The 19,350-nt window shown below is 37.0% G+C and overlaps 1 protein-coding gene across 2 annotated transcripts in view; it reads left to right on the top strand.

Annotated features, from left to right (window-relative positions):
• The window catches only part of PPP3CA (protein phosphatase 3 catalytic subunit alpha), a 400,754-nt gene that overhangs the window by 325,029 nt on the left and 56,375 nt on the right, over positions 1-19,350 (top strand). For both annotated transcript variants that reach the window (XM_043970719.1, XM_043970718.1), the window contains exon 7: positions 16,986-17,063. In XM_043970719.1, the coding sequence (XP_043826654.1) occupies positions 16,986-17,063 (78 nt within the window). The remainder of the gene's footprint in view (positions 1-16,985; positions 17,064-19,350) is intronic.

Raw genomic sequence — 19,350 nt, 5'->3', positions numbered from 1 at the left:
GGACTTTATAACTCACATCTATATATCACTTGATACCCCCACTGTTGCTTCTCTTTGCATAACTACCATTCATATATATTTACTTATCTTCTCCCAATACGATATAACCTCCTTGAGGATGACAGAATCAAGATACAAAACTATACCCAATCAACCATCAGTCATTTACTAAATATTTTGGTAGTTACTTAACTGAAACTCAATGCAAGAAACTTTGGACTTGAAGTAAGAGTACCTGTATCTGAGAACCAGTTGGTCTATTCCATAAGTGTTGGCCTTATGCAAGTCTTACTATTACTTCCTATTATTTTGAGTCTTCAGCAGATTCTTTTGTCTATCAGGGTACTCCCTTCACTTAAGCAGATTCCATCACTTCTCATCTGGGGTAATGCTTGTCCACATCTTCACATAAGTTGTCCAATGTGCTAGAGGCCTTCCTTCATCAGTACTAGTCATGTACAAACTCATCACTTCCTGCTCATTTGTGGCCAACCAACTTCCTTTTTTGAACATGTTTCCTCGTTGTTATAGTTTACATGACTCCTGCATACAGATCATTACCATTTGTCTTTCTGTTGCCTTTTGCATCATTCGCCATTTTTATTCTTCTAAGATAGTGGTCTTTCATAATGAACAGCTAGAGCATCAGCAGGAAAATATTTTTATTAAAATGATAGGTTCCTGTGTTAAGAAGCAGCTTAGGATTGTTGAAATTTTTGTACAGTGCCCCCAAAGCAATCCTAGCCATTCTCTTTCTTCTATTCAATTATGGATCTGGCTCATTGTCCTTCTGCAACAATCCATGAAACTCATGGTGGGAATTCTGGGAATTGATGCAATCAATACAATGTTTTCACAAAGTGGGGCACATGTAGAACCTTGCCATCCTAGAGGTTATAGAGAGCCACTGGCACTTACTGAATAGAAGAGTAACATAGCCATACCTAAACTTTAGAAAAAATCATTTTGGCAGCCGAGTGGAGAATAGATTGGCAGGCATAGAAACATGAGGCAAGAAGGTATTGTAATAGTTCAGGTGAGAGGTGATGAGAGCCTGAACTAAGGTGGTAAATTGAGGCATATGAGAGGCGTTATCAGGGTAGAAATGACAAGAATTGGCTAGAGAGTGTTGTTTGGTATATTTAAAGTGATGTAGACTGAGTGCAAGCAAGGAGTCAAAAGACCACAGGGAAATTACAAGCCTGAGGGTTGGGGAAAGTGCTAGTACCCTCAACAGGAATAAGAAAGTAAGGAAGAGGGGAGAATTTTGAGGGAAAGACAAGTTACTCTTTTGGGGGTATGTTGAGTTTGATTTGCCTATGGAAATTCAATTTTAAATGTTTAAAAAGTGATTGGTGATGTAGAAGTGGAGCTGAAGAGAGAGATAGCACCAGATATATAGTTGTGGAAATAATTTGCACAGAGATAATAATTTAAATGAAAGGAGCTGATAAAAATATCAAGAGATATTTTATTGAGGGAGAAGAATAGAAGACCAAAGACATGTGCATGTTTAGTCAGTGTGATATAGATACTAGCTTCTTCAACTATGGATCATGACTCCATATGGCATCTTATAACTGAATGTGGGGGGGGGTCACAAAAATTGGCAACAGTAAAAGGTTATATATCCCTATTTCATATGCCTCTATACATGGGGTCATGTAAAAAATTATTAGGTGAAAATGGATTGCAAGTGGAAAAAGTTTAAGAAACACTGATCTACATGACAATCCACCAAAGAAAAATTAGAAGCAGCAGCCATATCTGTAAGAAGGAAGGGAGAGAAGGAGGGAGGAAAGGAAGGAAAGGACTTCAGAAACATGGAGAATATTTGAAAAGAGTGATTAACTGTCAAATGCTGAAGAGCAGTCAGAAAAAAAATATGCATTGAAAAAGGGACATTATGTTTAGCGATTAGGAAATTATTGGTAACTTTGGAGAGGAAACTTTCAACTGAATGATGAAAGCACAAGCCAGACTATAAAAGGTTTCAAAGTAAGTGTGGGTGGGTGGATGGGGGGAGAGAATGGGATTATATAGTATATAGATGGTTTCATCAAGGAGTTTAGCCAGAAAGGGGAGAAAAGGAATTACAAGTGAATTTTTTTTGAAGGATGTGGAAGCATAGATATGCTTGTAAGCAGCAGAGAAAGAGCCAATAAGTATGAAGAGATTGAAGATGAGCAAGAATCTGCTAAAGAAAATAGAAGGAGATGAGATAAGGAAACAAGGCAATTGGGAGTAAGGCATAATGTATGCTTGAACTAATTCACCAAATGATAGAGAAGGAAGGGAAATATAACCAGTGCATTTGGGAAAGAACTGAAAGGTAGAAAGCATGGAAATAATAGTGAGTATGCGTAAAAGAGTTAGGTATCATAAAGCATAGGAAAAGATAGACTGATCATTATGACCAGATAGAGATGAGAAAATAGGTAGATCGGAGAGTAATCTTTTGTGAATACCCAGAGTTTGCTATTTTCCCTGATTTCATTTCATTAACTATCATTTCCACTTGGTTTAGCACAGTGGGTGCTGAGTGAAGTTTTGGAGTGCAAACATGGTGGTTACATTACTAAGATAAAATGGAATCAATCATAGTTCTGGAGGGTATCACCTCAGCCAGGTCTAGATGAATAGGGGGAAAGAAGAGGCAAAGAATGTTATAGATCATTAAGTTTAGGAGGAAACCTTAGGGAACATCTAATTCAACCCTGTCATTCTGTAGAGAATCTCTCACAGCCAGAAAGAGGTATTAAATCATGCTTAATGAATATTCTGTCCTTGTTATTGGACAGATTAGTGTTTTAATAATCAAACTTCAAAATCCATTTATAAATAACAGTGATAGAGAAATAAAAATTTAGATGGTCAAACAAGAAGAAATCTAGGCAATTTCAATCTATAATGATAAATGGGCCTTGAACCTGGCAAGGTCTAGAAGACAAGGAACTTAGTAATTCTAGTATTCTAGTATTCTATTGCTACAATAGCCTTGATTTTTTTCTTTTTTTTTTTGGTGAGGCAATTGGGGTTAAGTGACTTGCCCAGCTTCATACAGCTAGTAAGTGTCAAGTGTCTGAGGCCAGATTTGAACTCAGATCCTCCTGAATCCAGGCCCAGTGCTCTAACCACTGCACTACTTAGCTGCCCCAATAGGCTTGAATTATTATTCAGCAGACAAAGGGAGACAAAGCTGAACACTGGATGTTTGGGTTGTACATACAAGCAGGTAGAGAAAATGCTTCACTCCATTTTCTCTATGTTAACAGCATGACTTTGTACAAAAACCATATATTTCATCATTTCCACTATCCTTCTGCCAATCACATACATTCCTTGGTAGGAAGGAAAGTAAGGAAGAAACTGAAGAATAAAATAGAAAAGATTACAGAGATGTTGAGGTTTTTCATGGTGGATTACACATATGCAGATATATGAAGGATCTCTGATGTCTTCAACATGGAGACATCTTGATATGGGAACTATTCATTAATAATGAAAGTTGCCCACTTTGTCATTTTAGAAATAAGCTCAAGGAGTTGCATGAGGAACATGAGAGTTACGTGACTTGTACGTGATCATCCAACTGTCCTGTTATCATGGACACGATTTGAACACAGAACATCTTGTTTCCAAGCATTTTCTCTACTAGAACACAGTGCTTCTGTGTATATGTATTAAATAATTGTCATTTCTACTTGAAATTGAAAATGGATTTTTGCCTCACACTTGGCCTTGTTGAGAATGGAGGTAGAAAGAGCAGAATTATAAAAGCCTAGATCTAAAATGCAATTTGTATGAGAAGTTTCAAGACTTCTTCAAGGTAAATGGGCCAAGTTTCTCAAATTTCACAGTCGACTTTTAAAAAGAAGTTAAGAACCACACAATTTTTACTGGTTATCTAGTGAGTTCACAGGACTAATTCTAAAATTATTATCTTGGTAGGCCTATTCTAATAATAGCTAGCATTTATATCATGCTTTAAGGTTCACAAAGTGCTTCATAGGTATTATTTCTTTTTTATTTCTTTTTTAATTTTTTTTTGGTGAGGCAATTAGGGTTAAGTGTCTTGCCCAGGGTCACACAGCTAGTACGTGTCAAGTGTCTGAAGCCAGATCTGAACTCAGGTCCTCCTGAATCCAGGGCCAGTGCTCTATCCACTTTGCCACCTAGCTGCCTCAATACATATTATTTCATTTGAACTTAATAAAAACCTTGGGAAGTAGGTGTTATCATTATCCTTACTTTACATTGAGAAATTTTTTTCATTTTACATTGACAAAACTAAGGCCAACACAGGTTAAGTGACTTTCCCTGGGTCACATAAGTTTCTGAGGCTGGATTTGAATGTAGATCTTCCAGGCTCAAGGGTCTAACACTTTTTCTAGCAAATTGTAAGGAAGAGGGCAATATGTTTTCTTTAACCTTTGTCACCAATGGCAATACATTGTTTTACCTAAAAAATGTTTGTTTTTACTGAAGCTAGAAAGACATCAAACTGATGAGAGTGAATGGTTTAATAGTAAGTGGGTTGACTTGGTCAACAGTAAGTATTTTTCAATTATAGTAATATTTATTTAGTTTCATCCTGTTTTGGCAAAAACATATCAGCATTATTTGATGATAAAAATATTCCTAAGAAAGTCAAAAGTTTATATCTTACATATAGAAAACAGCCTTTCCTTTCCTATAACTGAACCTTACTTTTATATATTTTTTATTTTTCTCTTTGTTAAGGGTTAAAATTCTAGCTAGTCTGTCTAAAATATCTAATGAGTGGTCGCCAATAAATTATAAGCTTTAGCAAGAGTTAGACTTTTAAGCATTTATTAAGGAGAATAAGAATTTGGTAAAGAGAGAGAGAAAGGCCTAGATTCCTATCTATTAAAGGGAGAGCACATTTCTAGCTCCGCTCTCCGCCAGAGTCCAGAGGAAAGAGAGCGCGAGACTGAGCGCCAGTCTCTTCCTTCCTCCTCCCACTAGTCCGCGTCACTTCCTGACTCCTGAAGAAAAGACTCCTGGTCTTGCCCTCAAAGACCTTCGCTTCATGGGCAGAACTCTTCTACAGTTAGTATCCAGCAGGTGGCGTTATTCCAATCGTTACAGTCCCCCCTGTTGTTCCTCAAGAAACAAAATGTTTCCTTGACGGAACAGTAAAAAGAATATAATAACTATTGCTAGCTAATAATATGTGAACAACAATATAGAAAAGGAAGAGAGGAAAGTTTTGTCCAGAGGGGCGATTTTTTTTTTGTCCTCATGAACCGACGCTTTGACATTAGTCTTGCAAAGGGAGGGCCTCTGCAGAGAGTACATGTTACAGATGGTGTATATTATAACAGAAAGAGAAAAAAAACAACAAAAACAACAAATCAAAACTGTTCATTTAAAGTCTCTGAAAGTCTTTTCTTAGATGTCCTCTAGGTGTAGTCGTGGAATGGAAGTCTTTTCAGGGGTTGATGTGTGGATGCTGGTAATCAGCCAGGAAAATTTCCTACAAAATTGAGCTTAACACAACTTTAAAATAGCTTTGTCAATAATCAAATCAAACAATGAAAGTTCTCAAAAACATGTCTAAGGGAATTCAGAATCTTAGTTGTTACACATGAAACATATAATAAAACAAAAATTGAACCATTCTTTAAAGTTATAATATTACTATAGTCCCCCCCTTATGGAGGGTAATTGAGAAGACAATTGCTGCGATATTAATTATTAAAAATAATTTTTTATCTTTGTTTCATCACTTTTTGCATCATCTGCCTAATTATCCTCATGCCATTATGAGAAATTAAAAAATCTAATATAATTGGTAACAGGTGTCAAGGCCAAATTCAACACTGTATTTATCATGACACCTGAGATAATTATGGGGGTTACCATAAAAGAACAGAGAAATGATGGGATATGAGCATTCCCACACTTGAGCGATATGTACTGCCCATACAGTATGCCAGGCTTAAAATAGGTGGATGGAATATATGTCCATGCCACCAAACATATTGGAAGAAACTGAGTCAGACTTAATCAGATGCATGGGATTGAGATGTCCATGGCATCAGGCATATAGGAGGGAGCATAGAAGCCAGGTGTAGAAGTGAGATGGGTGGGATGAATACTTCCAGCCATCTGTACAATATTGTGGGGAAAAAGAGAATAAAATATTAAACCAAGAGAATCCAACCTCAACATTTGTCAAAAGCCGTTCCCTCGGCCATACCTTGACTTCATGCATGTCTCCCCTCATGTGACAGTTCAGTGTCTGCTCTTGCATGTATTCCTCTTGTGATTGGATGGCATCTTGGCCAACTGGCATCTGATAACTCAGAATAAAGGCAATTAATTGTCTTAAATGATAAGTTCCCATAATCCAAGTCTCATATGGATTTAAAATTGAGGATAATAAATGATTGCAAAAAATGTGAATACATCTTGACTCAAAATATAATATATAATTATGCAACAATTTCAAATAATACCCTTTTTTTTTACTTAGTATACAATTACTTTTGTGAAAAATCAGAACATACTTAAATACAAGTTAAAGCACAACAGAATCTCAAAGAACTTTTTTTTTTTGAAAAAAGAAAACTTTTACAAATGTTCCCCTCTTTTTTTTTTTTTTTTTTGGAATATGCTTATCAAAAATAATACTTCTAGAATCAATTTACACTTGCCATGGCAACCAATTTGCCAGGGAAATGCTTTAAAGAGTTTGATCAAATAATCAGTTGAGAAAAAATAACAAAAACAAACAACTCAGAATATGGGAGCACAATACTCCTAGAATTAACATTGTATTATGAAATCAAAACCATCTTGCCATGTTTCAAAATTAGATAGACAAATGAATAGAAGAAAATACAAATGGAACAATAAAAGACAGTGAAATTCAAACTAAGGAAATCTAAATGAATATGAACTTAATATCAATAAGAGTATTATAAAATATAAACTTGATCACATGACTATAAAAAGCTTTTACAAATATTCTCCTTGTTTTAAAAACTAAGTATAAGACACAATCTCAAAAGCATGAAAATCTCTATGAAAATAAACCCATACCATTAATTTCAAAATGTATATATAATAGCATAGAAATCCTATGTAACCTCTGAACTGACATTAATACTCTGAGTGAATTCAGAACACTTTTGATTCCGATATCTAAAATCCCCAACACTCGTATCAATACCTTGCTGCTTACTTCTACATTTCTCTAAAATATATACCCTTCCATGGCAAAAGAAGCAGAGTCTTGAACTATGTTGATGGTTGTCATTCTTATTCAGTTTAAGTTTTTCTTCTTTAACCCCTTTATATTGTCTGTCAGTCTTTTCACCATACAAATGCTTTATAAGATTACTAATTAAAGACAAAAGCAGGTTAGCAAAATTATGAACAAAACAAGCATATCTGGAATTTAAAGAGTTTTCTAAGATTGTCTCAAAAGCACAGCCAGGCCGGGGAAGGGCTGAGCCTGAAGCTGCAAATGCAGGTAGAAAAAGTTGAGCATGCGCATCAGATCTCTGGACTTCCCAGGCAGGGGAAGCAATGGGCTTGGCCATAGGAGGAGTAGAGGGTGGGGTCTGGAGAGGAGGGGAGGGACCAGAGCAATTTGAATCAGACTTGATTTTGAACTCAGGCCTGGATTCCTCTTCCCCCACTTTGCCTCCAGGTGCTAGGGGATTAAAAGCTTCTAGAGGGTGGGTCATTGCCTCCAGGCATGCAAAATTAGAGCAACAATTAGTGTTAGAACTGGGAAAAGCTGCGGGAATCTCTTCAGGTTTCTCTGAAAAAGCATGGTTGGGAGAGGGAGAGATATTTCCTTGTGTGAGTAAGTTGCTGGCTCTTTTAACAAAAAGAAAAAGAAAAATAGAAAATCCACAAAAACAAAGCATTAACATGATCTTATCTCCCATTTGTCTGGTTAAACAGACCAAAATCAAAAATAGGATAATTAGGGAGTTTAAAAGGTCCATTCGAAAAAATTCAAAGGAAAAACACAGCCAGTACACCAGTACTTAGCAGTTAAAGGGAGAGGGAGGGGAAATTTCTTACCCAACCAGCAGATCAGAAGAAGACTGAGGGTTAGCTTTCCTCTTCGTGGTCGCCATCTGTTAAGGGTTAAAATTCTAGCTAGTCTGTCTAAAATATCTAATGAGTGGTCGCCAATAAATTATAAGCTTTAGCAAGAGTTAGACTTTTAAGCATTTATTAAGGAGAATAAGAATTTGGTAAAGAGAGAGAGAAAGGCCTAGATTCCTATCTATTAAAGGGAGAGCACATTTCTAGCTCCGCTCTCCGCCAGAGTCCAGAGGAAAGAGAGCGCGAGACTGAGCGCCAGTCTCTTCCTTCCTCCTCCCACTAGTCCGCGTCACTTCCTGACTCCTGAAGAAAAGACTCCTGGTCTTGCCCTCAAAGACCTTCGCTTCATGGGCAGAACTCTTCTACAGTTAGTATCCAGCAGGTGGCGTTATTCCAATCGTTACATCTTTAAAGTATTTAAGGCATTTTCTTCAGTTTCCCCTTCCCCTTTCCTCTTCATGTTTCCTCATCTCTTAGGTTTAATGTTAATTCTCTTGTATGATTAGCCCAGATTACTTTATATCTGTTCCCAAACCTCTGTCTATATTGTGGCCTTGACTGGGTAAACTAATCTACCTTTACTATATTTTTATTCAGTGATGTTAATGATATATATCCTTCAAGACCTTAACTCATGTCCTACCTTCCCTATAAAGCTTTCCCCATAAATTCAGCCCATGTTGTTTTCTTACTTCTATGATATCTTAAGGTTGTTTCTATATCCATATTGAATCCAGTAGTTGATTCTCCTATGTGATTGTAGTCTTCTGGATTGCAGGGTCTATCATATCAATCTTTGGTATCTCTCATGTTGGCATCTATCATTTCTCATAGGATCCTTAAGATGTAGAATTTACAAAGCATATAATTTAATCCCCTCTAATTTACACATGGAGAAAATGAAGCCTAGAGAGATAAAATGGGTTCCCCATCTTTTCTATATCAGATTAAAATATCTCAAAATCTTTAAGACCTTCTCTCTTTTAATATTGATGATTCCATCTTCTTTCCATTTGTTCTCCTCTCTCTAGAGACAAAGTATGTAAGACTCTTGTAGAACTCAGAATTTTTTTTAAATCATTCATCCAAAGAGCATTTATTAAGCACCTACTATATATTCAAAACTGTTCTAAGTACTGGCGATATAAAGAAAAAAATGAAACAGCCCTTGCACTCAGGGATCTTATATATTATCAAAGGAAAAATTTATATACATGTAAGGGTATAGAGGATAAACATATAAAAAATACAATGAAATTGGGAGAGTGGGTAACAGCAGATAGAGAAACCTGATATAAGAAGTTACATTTGAGTTGAACTTTGAGAAAAAGACTTGGAACTCTTAAGAGTTAAAGGAATTGGGGGCAGCTAGGTGGCACAGTGGATAAAGGACTGCCCCTGGATTCAGGAAGACCTCAGTTCAAATCTGGCCTCAGACACTTAACACTTACCAGCTGTGTGACCCTGGGTAAGTAACTTAACCCTCATTGCCCCACCAAAAAAAAATTTTAAAGAGTTAAAGGAATTCCTATAGAGATGGAAAATGGGATAAGAAATAGTAAGAAGCTGAGTTTTGTTGGACCAAGAACATTTTCTGGGAGTAGTGTATAATAACATTAAAAAATTAGAGTGGAACCAGATTGGGTAGGGCTTAAATGCCAAACAGTCACAGAGAGGCCCAATGACTTTCCCAAGTTTCCATGGGTACTGAATTGTCAAGATGGGGTTTGAACCAGAGTCCTTTGCAAATTCACTGTTCTTTCCATTATTTTAAACAAAGTAAAAATGTATGTTATATTAAAATAAAATATATCAATGAAAAAGAAAGAACATATTATATGCTAGGGTAGTTGGTAGGTAGTGCTGGCTTTAGTGCTCAAAGGAATACCAGATACCACTTCTTGCTGCTCTCTTCTATTCCAATGAGGAATGGCTGCCATAGCATCTTATCAATTACTTAACCAACTGAGGGGAATGAGTATATGTTCAGTCACCAGTTGGTAACCCAGCTACCCATATGGGGCCTATTCCCCTTTTGAGTCAGGGCTTCTACCCTCTTGGTCAACTAGTGATTAAGTTGGCCCTAAGTTCAAAAGCTTTTTAGGAAGTATGGCATAGTATCAGAGGTGTGATGGTAAATCTGTAATATCCAGCTCTGAAAATGCATTACACAGTTTTATGTTTATTCTGCATTACTCATATTTTTCCATAACTTTCTTAAGTCTAGATAATCAATGGAACCAAAAAATCAAGCACTGATGTGTAGTATTTACATTTAAAAAAAAATCAAACTATTGGGCAGCTAGGTGGTAGAGTAGATAGAGCACCAGTCCTGGATTCAGGAGGACCTGAGTTCAAATCCATCCTCAGACACTTGATACTTACTAGCTATATGACCCTGGGCAAGTCACTTAACCCTCATTGCCCTGTACAAAAAAAAAAAACATAAAAAAATTAAACTATTAGAAACAGTTCCAGTGGACTTCAGCACAATATTGCATAGAATGCATCTAAATGTAACAACCAAAAATGCAAAACTTTCTCTCATATAGCTTAAAGCCCCCTATGGGGCTTCCTATGATCTAGTTTCCTATCCTCAAGTACCGACCAGATTTCCTATGGTCTACTTTCCTATCCTCAAGTACAACCACACAAAACTGCTAAGATTCAGCAATTTACTACTTGATGGTCATGGTTTATTAACACCATTAGAAAGCTTAAGAAACTCATACAAATAAAACTGAATTTCAACCAACAGGCTGCAATGACATTGAATTTTAGAGTTGTTTCTTCTGCTTCCCCCTTTCTCTATCCCACCCCCCTTCTCCCAACTTTTCTAAAGGAAAAGGAAAATGAAAGGAATGGGCAGGATGAATAGCATTGGTAGCTTCTTCAGCAAGTATCCTAAGGAAGCAAAAGAGAAAGAAATTGTGGACTGGAATTCTGTTTGATTCACAATTGGCAGCTGCAAGTATCACCCATAGCTTGACTTGGTCACTCTCCATGAGGCCTGGCTACCTCTAGTCCATTCCCATCTGTTCCATACCAGATGGCCACCCAAGAACTGCCCAGCATCCATAAATGACTCCATAAAGAAATCTCATTTCATCCTTAGTATTTTCTCTTAGTCACAAAGCCCTCATGCCCATCCTCTCCTCCCTCTTCCTTCTCTTTTTCACAACCTTAAAAAAATGAAAAGTGTGGGTAGAAGTCTCTCCAAGGGCAAAAGAAATGGAAACTAACAACTATGAGAAATATATGCCTGTACACTTTTCCTAGCTTATTTGAATCTCTCTATAATCCCCTTTTTTTTAGCCTCATCCTCCCAGGTGGTCTTGGAACTGAGTTACACCAAGGTTTGCTAAGATGCCAAAAATATTATTTATAGGGGGGATAATTATGTAGTTGGTACCACAAAAAGTTGGAAAAAATATGATTCTGTTTCACAGATGTATAAATGGGATATTTTAAGGGAAATAAGAAAGACCAAAAAAGTGTTTATATAAAATATAAATATTCATACTTTGTGCTTCTTCCCTTCCCCGCCCCCAGCTCCAATTATATACTTGATGCCTCCATAACTGGTTATCTTACAAAATGTAAGCACAATTAAGCACCATTTGCCCACTGGCATCTTGAATTGTATGTCTTAGAGGAACCTCACATTTAATATGCATAAAACAAAATCCATTACATGTATATTTTTGAAATCATCCCTAATTTTTCAATTTCTGCCCTCCCGTGTTTACAAGCTCTGATTCATCCTTTACTCTTCATTCTCCATCCCATAGACATTTGGTTTTCATGTCTTTTTGATTCTTGCTTCCACAGTGTCTTACATCTATCTGCCTGTCACATGGTCACTATGTTTAAAGAGGCTGCATTTGTGAGAGCAATGACAGTGTATGGAATAGGGACTATCAAAGGTTCAAGCTCTACCTCCATCCCATACTGGCTGTGTGGCCCTTAGAAAATTGTTTCCTTTTTGGGATTCCAGGCAGCCCTCCAAAATTATAAGTCACAGATCTGGAATAGGTCTTTCTACTGAGGAAAAAAAAAAAAAAGACCAGACCAAAACAAAGCAAAACCAAAACAAATAGGGGCAGCTAGGTGGCGCAGTGGATAAAGCACCGGCCCTGAATTCAGGAGGACCTGAGTTCAAACCCAGCTTCAGTTACTTGAAACTTACTAGCGGTGTGACCCTGGGCAAGTCACTTAACCCTCATTGCCCCACAAAACAAAAACAAAACAAATAAAAGCAACCCTAACAATCAGGAAGCCTAAAAATATCGTGCCTTTTATTTTTTGCTGGAAAGATGGAGGTATTTGTTATGTTATGAGGAAAAATCATAAACCTAGAGTTGTAAGGGACTTCAGAAGCCATCTTAGTCCAACCCCTTCATTTTACAGATGAAAATGACTAAGGCCTAGGGAAGTTAGTTGACTTGCCTAAGGTCATACTGGGTATAAGTGACAAAGTTAGAATTTGAACCCGACTTTAAATGCAGTTCTCTTTTCCCCTTTGCCTCTAGTTTTTTCTCACAAATGGAAAAAAAAAATTGTCATTTAATTTTATTTTTCAGTTAGCTAGCATTAATTTTCTCTCCAGCCCACTCCCCAATTCAAAATTCAAAATCAAAAGTCCCTTGTAACAACCAAGCATGGTAAAAACAAAGCAAAGCAAACAAACAAACAAAAAGCAAACAAAACCCTCCCTCAAATTCCCACATTGTCTATGTCCATAAATATATTTCAATGTCTTAGCTTGAATCCATCCCTTCTCTGTTTTTAGGTAGCATAGTCAATTGTCAGTGCTCTGAAATCATGTTTGGTGGTTGCATCAGTCAATAATCTTAAGGCTATCTAAGTTGTGAGATACTTTTTACATTGTTTTTGAGATCACAATTGAATGGATGAATGAACAAATGAAGCCTTTATTAAATATTTAGAAGCACTGTGCTAAGGTTTGGGGATACAAATAGAAAATTAAGGCAGACCGTGCTCTAGCAGAGCTCACATTCTAATGGGAGAAAGAACACAAATGGAATTCAGCCACAAGTCAGATTGAAAAGTCACCTGGCCTTAGAATGTAGCAGCAAAGCAGATGTTAATGATCCTTCTTTAATGTCATTTCTAATGATAAATCATATCAATTTCTGGTGTTGAGCTATGTGATGTGCCAAGGACTTTGGTAACAAGAACTGTCTTTTATGGGTTTCCAGTACTTGTGGCTCTAACACCTACAGAAGCAGTTGCCTGACTGCATCTGTACATGGGTTGCTTCCCAGGATAATGACTGTGAGCACTACATTGAAAGCATTGCTATTCCCAAGGTTCTTGGGTTCTGGACTACCTCCACCAGGGTCAAAGGAGGGTCAGGGAGATAGTGGTGGTTTGACTTGTCTAGCACCTGCTGCCTTCTCTCTCTCCTTTAGGCTACCCTGTTTCTTCATCTAGATTTTTCCATCTGACTTGTGAATGGCAGTTGGTTGAGAGTTGGCCAAAATGACTGGCCCATTTTCCACAGGATCCACTTAGCTGAATGAAAGAGTTGTCTAGGACTGGATCATAAGATTGGAATAGGGGGTGCTGCCACCTCTGGTTGACTCTTGTTTTCATCTGCCTATTAGTGATAGTTGGTCAGCAATTTTTATTGGTGAACCCCTTCTCTTCACAATGACCTTGATTTCAGGGGCTAAGCTGGAAGCAGGTTTGGTGGTTTAAGGGAAACTGCTATTCTCAAGTCTCTCTCTCTCTCTCTTTTTTTTTTTTCTGGTGGGACAATGAGGGTTAAGTGACTTGCCCAGGGCCACACAGCTAGTAAGTGTCAAGTGTCTGAGGCTGGATTTGAACTCAGGTCCTCCTAAATCCAGGGCTGGTGCTTTACCCACTGCGCCACCTAGCTGCCCCCTTTTCTCAAGTCTCTTGGACTCAGGTTCTTGGGCTGTGTCTATCATGGTATGAAGGGAAATGATGGTCAAGGTGGTGATGGTACATATTGCCCTCTATCTCTGCCTTAGGGCACTCTGCTGCTTCAGCTAGGTGGCTTACTTCTTCTTCAGGGAGTATTTATTCATGTAAACATGTGTATGTATATGCATACTTAAACATATATATGCATGCATATATGCACATATATGTATATTTATGGATTTAGACATTGTTTAAAAGTAAATTATGTGTATTTTATAGTTAAATTTTCTTTAAGATATTTTTCCTTTTGAATTGTGATATACCTTTTTTTCATTTAATGGATTAAGCATGCTTCACCATAATCAGTTTAGAAGGCAGATTGTGTTTGTTGAATTTTATTTGAAATTATCTTCGACTATAAAATCAGAAATATATTTAGGGAGAAATATGGCTCGTATATGCAAGGTAATCACATTTAAGACTGAAAAATAACTTTTGTTTGTTTATATGTACATACATATATGTATGGCTGCACATAAATATGATGCAGACGTAGAAAAATAATGCACATGTGAACAGTTGTAAAGATAAACTTAGTCCCTCCTGAAGAAAAAGAATAATAGTAGTAATAAGCATTGACTAAGCATTTAGCCTATCTACAGGTCCAAAAAGAAGGGGCAAATACATCCAGAAACACCCTCTAGTTCACAACAGTCAATCAGTAAATAAGCACTTATTAAATAACTGCTATCTGTCAGACACTCTGCTAAGCTGTAGGGATAGCAAAAAATTGTCCCTGCCCTCCAGTATCTCACAATCTAATGGGGGAGAAGACATGTAAAAACAATACATGCCTATTTATATATACACATATACAGACATATACACAGAGACATATACAGACATATACATATAGATACACATATAACCATTACATATACACAATACATATATACAGACACATAAAGATAGGTATATAAAGACACACATTCATATATACCTACATACACATACATATATAGGCATATGTGCACATATATTCCTATGAACATGCAATTACACAGAGACATGTATCTATGCAGATATATACATGTATCATCTATTTATACACACACACATACATACATATATATATAAGATGTACATATTTGTAGGATAATCAACATAGAGGCATTCAAATTTAGGGAACTAAGGGGTTTTATTTGTGACTTGAAAGAAGTCAGAGAAGGCAGGAGGCAGAGATGAGGAAGGAGAACCTGCCCCATATCAGATTATAGCAGGACTTTACTTTCCTTATTGTGTGTCAGAAAGGCCCTTATGTAAGGGTACCCACCCAAAGCAAACCTAAATTTCCATCAAAGCTGTTGTTTCCAGCAGAAAAGCAAGCATTTCTTAAGTAAACACTATTTTTTCCTCTTTTTCTTTTCATTCCATTGCTTTATAATCAGTTTCTCAGATTGTCACAGCAAACCTCTATAGACTTAGTTGAAGTTTTCATCTTTCTTTATCCAATTAGTCAGGAAGTCTCTTCAGAAATGAGAACAACAAAACCACTGTTTGCTTCTCCTTTTAGACAGATGCCAAGTTCTCTTAGATTTTTGGAGTAGATGCAATTAAAAATCCGTCCCCAGAGGTGACCATGTTTGTTTGGGGGGGTGAGGAGCAATTGGATTCTGTAATGTGTATTATTTATGCACAAGGTATGGCTGTTTCAGGTTATGATCGACCTGCTTGCTATCCCATGAACTAAATTATCTTGTAACTTACCCATGTTTATTACATGCACTTTTCTTATACAAAGCCTGTAACTTGAGGAAGAAGCTATAAAAGCTTTTCCAAAAATATTACAACAAACATAAAGAGCTAAACTTTCATTTTCAATGCAGCACCATTCTTCTCATATTGCTAAGACAATGTGATGTCCACTTGTGTGTTTTCATCAGAACAAAAGAAAGGCTCATCCTAAGGGTCAAGCAAAATGGTTCCTAAATAAAATATGCATTCCAAAATTTTATGAACTTAGGTAGCTGCTCTTTGAACCTAACAAAGTGAAATCTGTTAAGTTTGACTGTAGGATTGGGTAAGGAGATACAGAGAGTTTAGAAACTCCCATTTGTCACTCTACCACTTATCTTGATCTTCAGAGGAAAGCAAGATGATAATTTAGATAACATTTATACACATATATTTGTAAGATTTTATTTGTTGTTTTTTGTTTTGTTGGTTGGACCTTTGACTTAATTGGTATAAGGAAATCCTTCTCAGGAAACATTATCAAGGAAGATGGGCACTTGCCCTACAACTTGTAGTCTTAGATAGCTATAGGGGCCAAGCTGGTATGTGTGAAAGGAAGGATTCAAATTGAGGTTGTCCTGACTATTTTCAGGTATCTCAATATTCCCTCTTCTGCTTGAGTGAGTGAGTGAGTGAATGAGTGAATGAGAGTATGTATGTGCATGCGAGTAAGTGAGAGTGAAAGTGTGATTAAACACTGACCTATTACCTTCCAGGGGTCCCCTTTCTTTCTTTCTTTCTTTCTTTCTTTCTTTCTTTCTTTCTTTCTTTCTTTCTTTCTTTCTTTCTTTCTTTCTTTCTTTCTTTCTTTCCTTCCTTCCTTCCTTCCTTCCTTCCTTCCTTCCTTCCTTCCTTCCTTCCTTCCTTCCTTCCTTCCTTCCTTCCTTCCTTCTTTCTTTCTTTCTTTCTTTCTTTCTTTCTTTCTTCCTTTCTTCCTTTTTTTTCCTTCCTTTTTTTCTTTCTTATTATGTTTTAAAATGGGTGGGTGGGTTGGTTGGTTGGTTGGTTGGTTGGTTTGGATAGGGGAGAAGGGCAAAAATGGTGGAAAACGATCATTAAGGTCAAGAGAATTGTTTCAAGAATAATGTATTTAATCATGCTGGATCATGTCAGTCATTTCTAGACACTGATAGTTCACTTTTAATAATTTCACAAGTGTTTTTCTTTGTTTTTGTTTGTGACAGTTACCCTGCTGTATGTGATTTCCTACAGCACAATAACTTGTTATCTATACTCCGAGCCCATGAAGCCCAAGATGCAGGGTAAGTAATTTCTGTGATTTTTTAAAATGTCCTTTGTCCCTCCTTCCCTTCTTTTCAGGACTGGAGGTTGGGGGGTGGGGTGGGGTTAAGGAGGGGCAGAGGGACTGTGGATTTGGAGCACTGAAGACGATGTTCAGCATTCTTGATGTGCTTAGTTTTGCTGAACGGTTTTTTGCTGTTGTAAAGGATAGCACTTTGGAAGAGTGGGGGAGGGTTCCTTTGAGAAATAGAGGTTTGTCCCAAAAGTCTTAGTGCAGTTTAATGTTTTAATAGCTCAAAACAACACTAAGACATTTGGGTCATCCTTTTGGGCCATAACCGTGATGTGAAAACAAAAGTTGGCAATAGCAATGTGAAGTATGTCTTGATTGTATAATAATTGACATTTATTTATATAACTCTTTTAAAGTTTACAAAATACTCCCAATACATTATCTCATTTGACCCTTATAACAATACTGTGAGCTGAGTGCTACAAGTTCTATTATTCCCCCAAATGGGGAAATTGAGGCCCAGTGACAAATTAAATTAACTGTTCAAGGTCACACATCTGGTTACTGTCTGACCCAGGCCCTGATGACCCCCCCAAAATCAAGCACTCTATCCACTACGCCACACTGTCTTCCATGCTGGACTATTTACTGATCCCTAATATCTCTCTTCCCATATAATATACCATATATTTATAAATATGGGCTAGAATACATAAATATGAAAAAGAATATATGTGTAAATGTATATACATATCTGTATATATACATATACATGTATACCATGTATTCATGTATATATAAATATGCTCATAAGCATCTTAAAGATAGGAACAGGGTTGTTTTTCATCTTGTATATTTGTTTTATTGTACATAGTAAGTACAATAATAAGTATTGGACTTCTTTTCTGTTTGTATCCCTAGCACTTAGCTCAGTACTCAATACAATTAGCACTCAATAAATTCTGTATTCATTCCTTTTTACAATCAAATGCAGAGATATAAGACCATATGTCCCAACTAGAATTGCACAGATCAACCACACAGACCATTTTAAATATACAAGTAACTTGTATGATGCAGAAGTCTGAGAACCTTCATGGTAGTGATAGCAGCCCCTGTGCTGATGCCAGGAATATAGGCAACATCAGAAATCTATTGAAAATTGAAAGTTCGGGCATCTTTCTCCATCAGGTTTGACAGAAATAAACAGGAGAGAAGGGAGGGAGTTTCCTTGTAATTGGAAGAGGGATGCCCTCCGGTTTACTCTTATCCAGAAAGTATTTAAACTGCCCCTCTCGAATACTTGTCTTTCCAAAGTGTGAGTACCTGCACAAGTTTCCTACATTCACCTTAGTGAAATGATAATATAGCTAGACACCAGTGGTTTGAGACAGCCTGAGATCTGGGATCAATCAGTCAACAAACATTTATTAGATATTTATTTTGTGCCAGGCACTGTGTTAGGCTGTTATGGGGAGTTTGGGGTGGGGGTGTGCAGGGGGCACAGAGACAGTAATGAAATAGTCCCTGCTCTCTGGGAGCTCAATCAAATCACATTCCAATTTCTGATCACAATCAGGTCGCTTCATTCAATTAAATGTTGGGCACGCTCTGTGTATTAGATAAAGGAAAGAACACGTGTCTCCTGAATATAGACTCAGCTGTTTATTTCACTGAAGAATGTCTTCTTTTCTGAGCTCTGACTCTGAATTCTTTCTTGGTGGACCATGTCATTTTGTCCATGAAAATTCATTACTGCTGGGTAATTTATTCTGAACACATCACTTCACTGAAACAAAGAACCAGTGATCTGGCCATGGCAGAGATTTGGAGGTGGTCATGAAGAGCTCTCTTCCTACTATACCTATTGCTAGACTTCGATTAAAAAACTAAGCCAAAAAAAAACAAACAAACAAGCAAACAAGAAAAATAAAGCTATGTGGAAGAAACACAAACTCCAGAATCTCTCTATCATCAGTACATTTGTGATGCCCAGAACATCCATCAAAACTCAAAAGCCCAGGGCCAACATACCTTTTAGAAGCTGTGAGTTAGGCTGGCTGTGGGCCTGAGCAAAATCAGTTCAATTATGGTGCAAAGTCTTCACATATTTGAAATACCATTGTCCATATGGAGGAGTTTGTCAAATTGGGTCTTTTTAATTCCAGAAGTATTACTGAGTACCACTAAGTGTGGAATCGAGCAGTTGATTCAGTGGAGTCACTGAAATAACGTCAAACAATCCTTTCACTTTTGAACCACTTATTTACTGTCCTATGGACGCAACCTTTTTG

The sequence above is a fragment of the Dromiciops gliroides genome, chromosome 6, assembly GCF_019393635.1.
Source record: "Dromiciops gliroides isolate mDroGli1 chromosome 6, mDroGli1.pri, whole genome shotgun sequence".
Lineage (NCBI taxonomy): Eukaryota > Metazoa > Chordata > Mammalia > Microbiotheria > Microbiotheriidae > Dromiciops > Dromiciops gliroides.
This window is presented reverse-complemented; position numbering and strand designations above follow the sequence as displayed.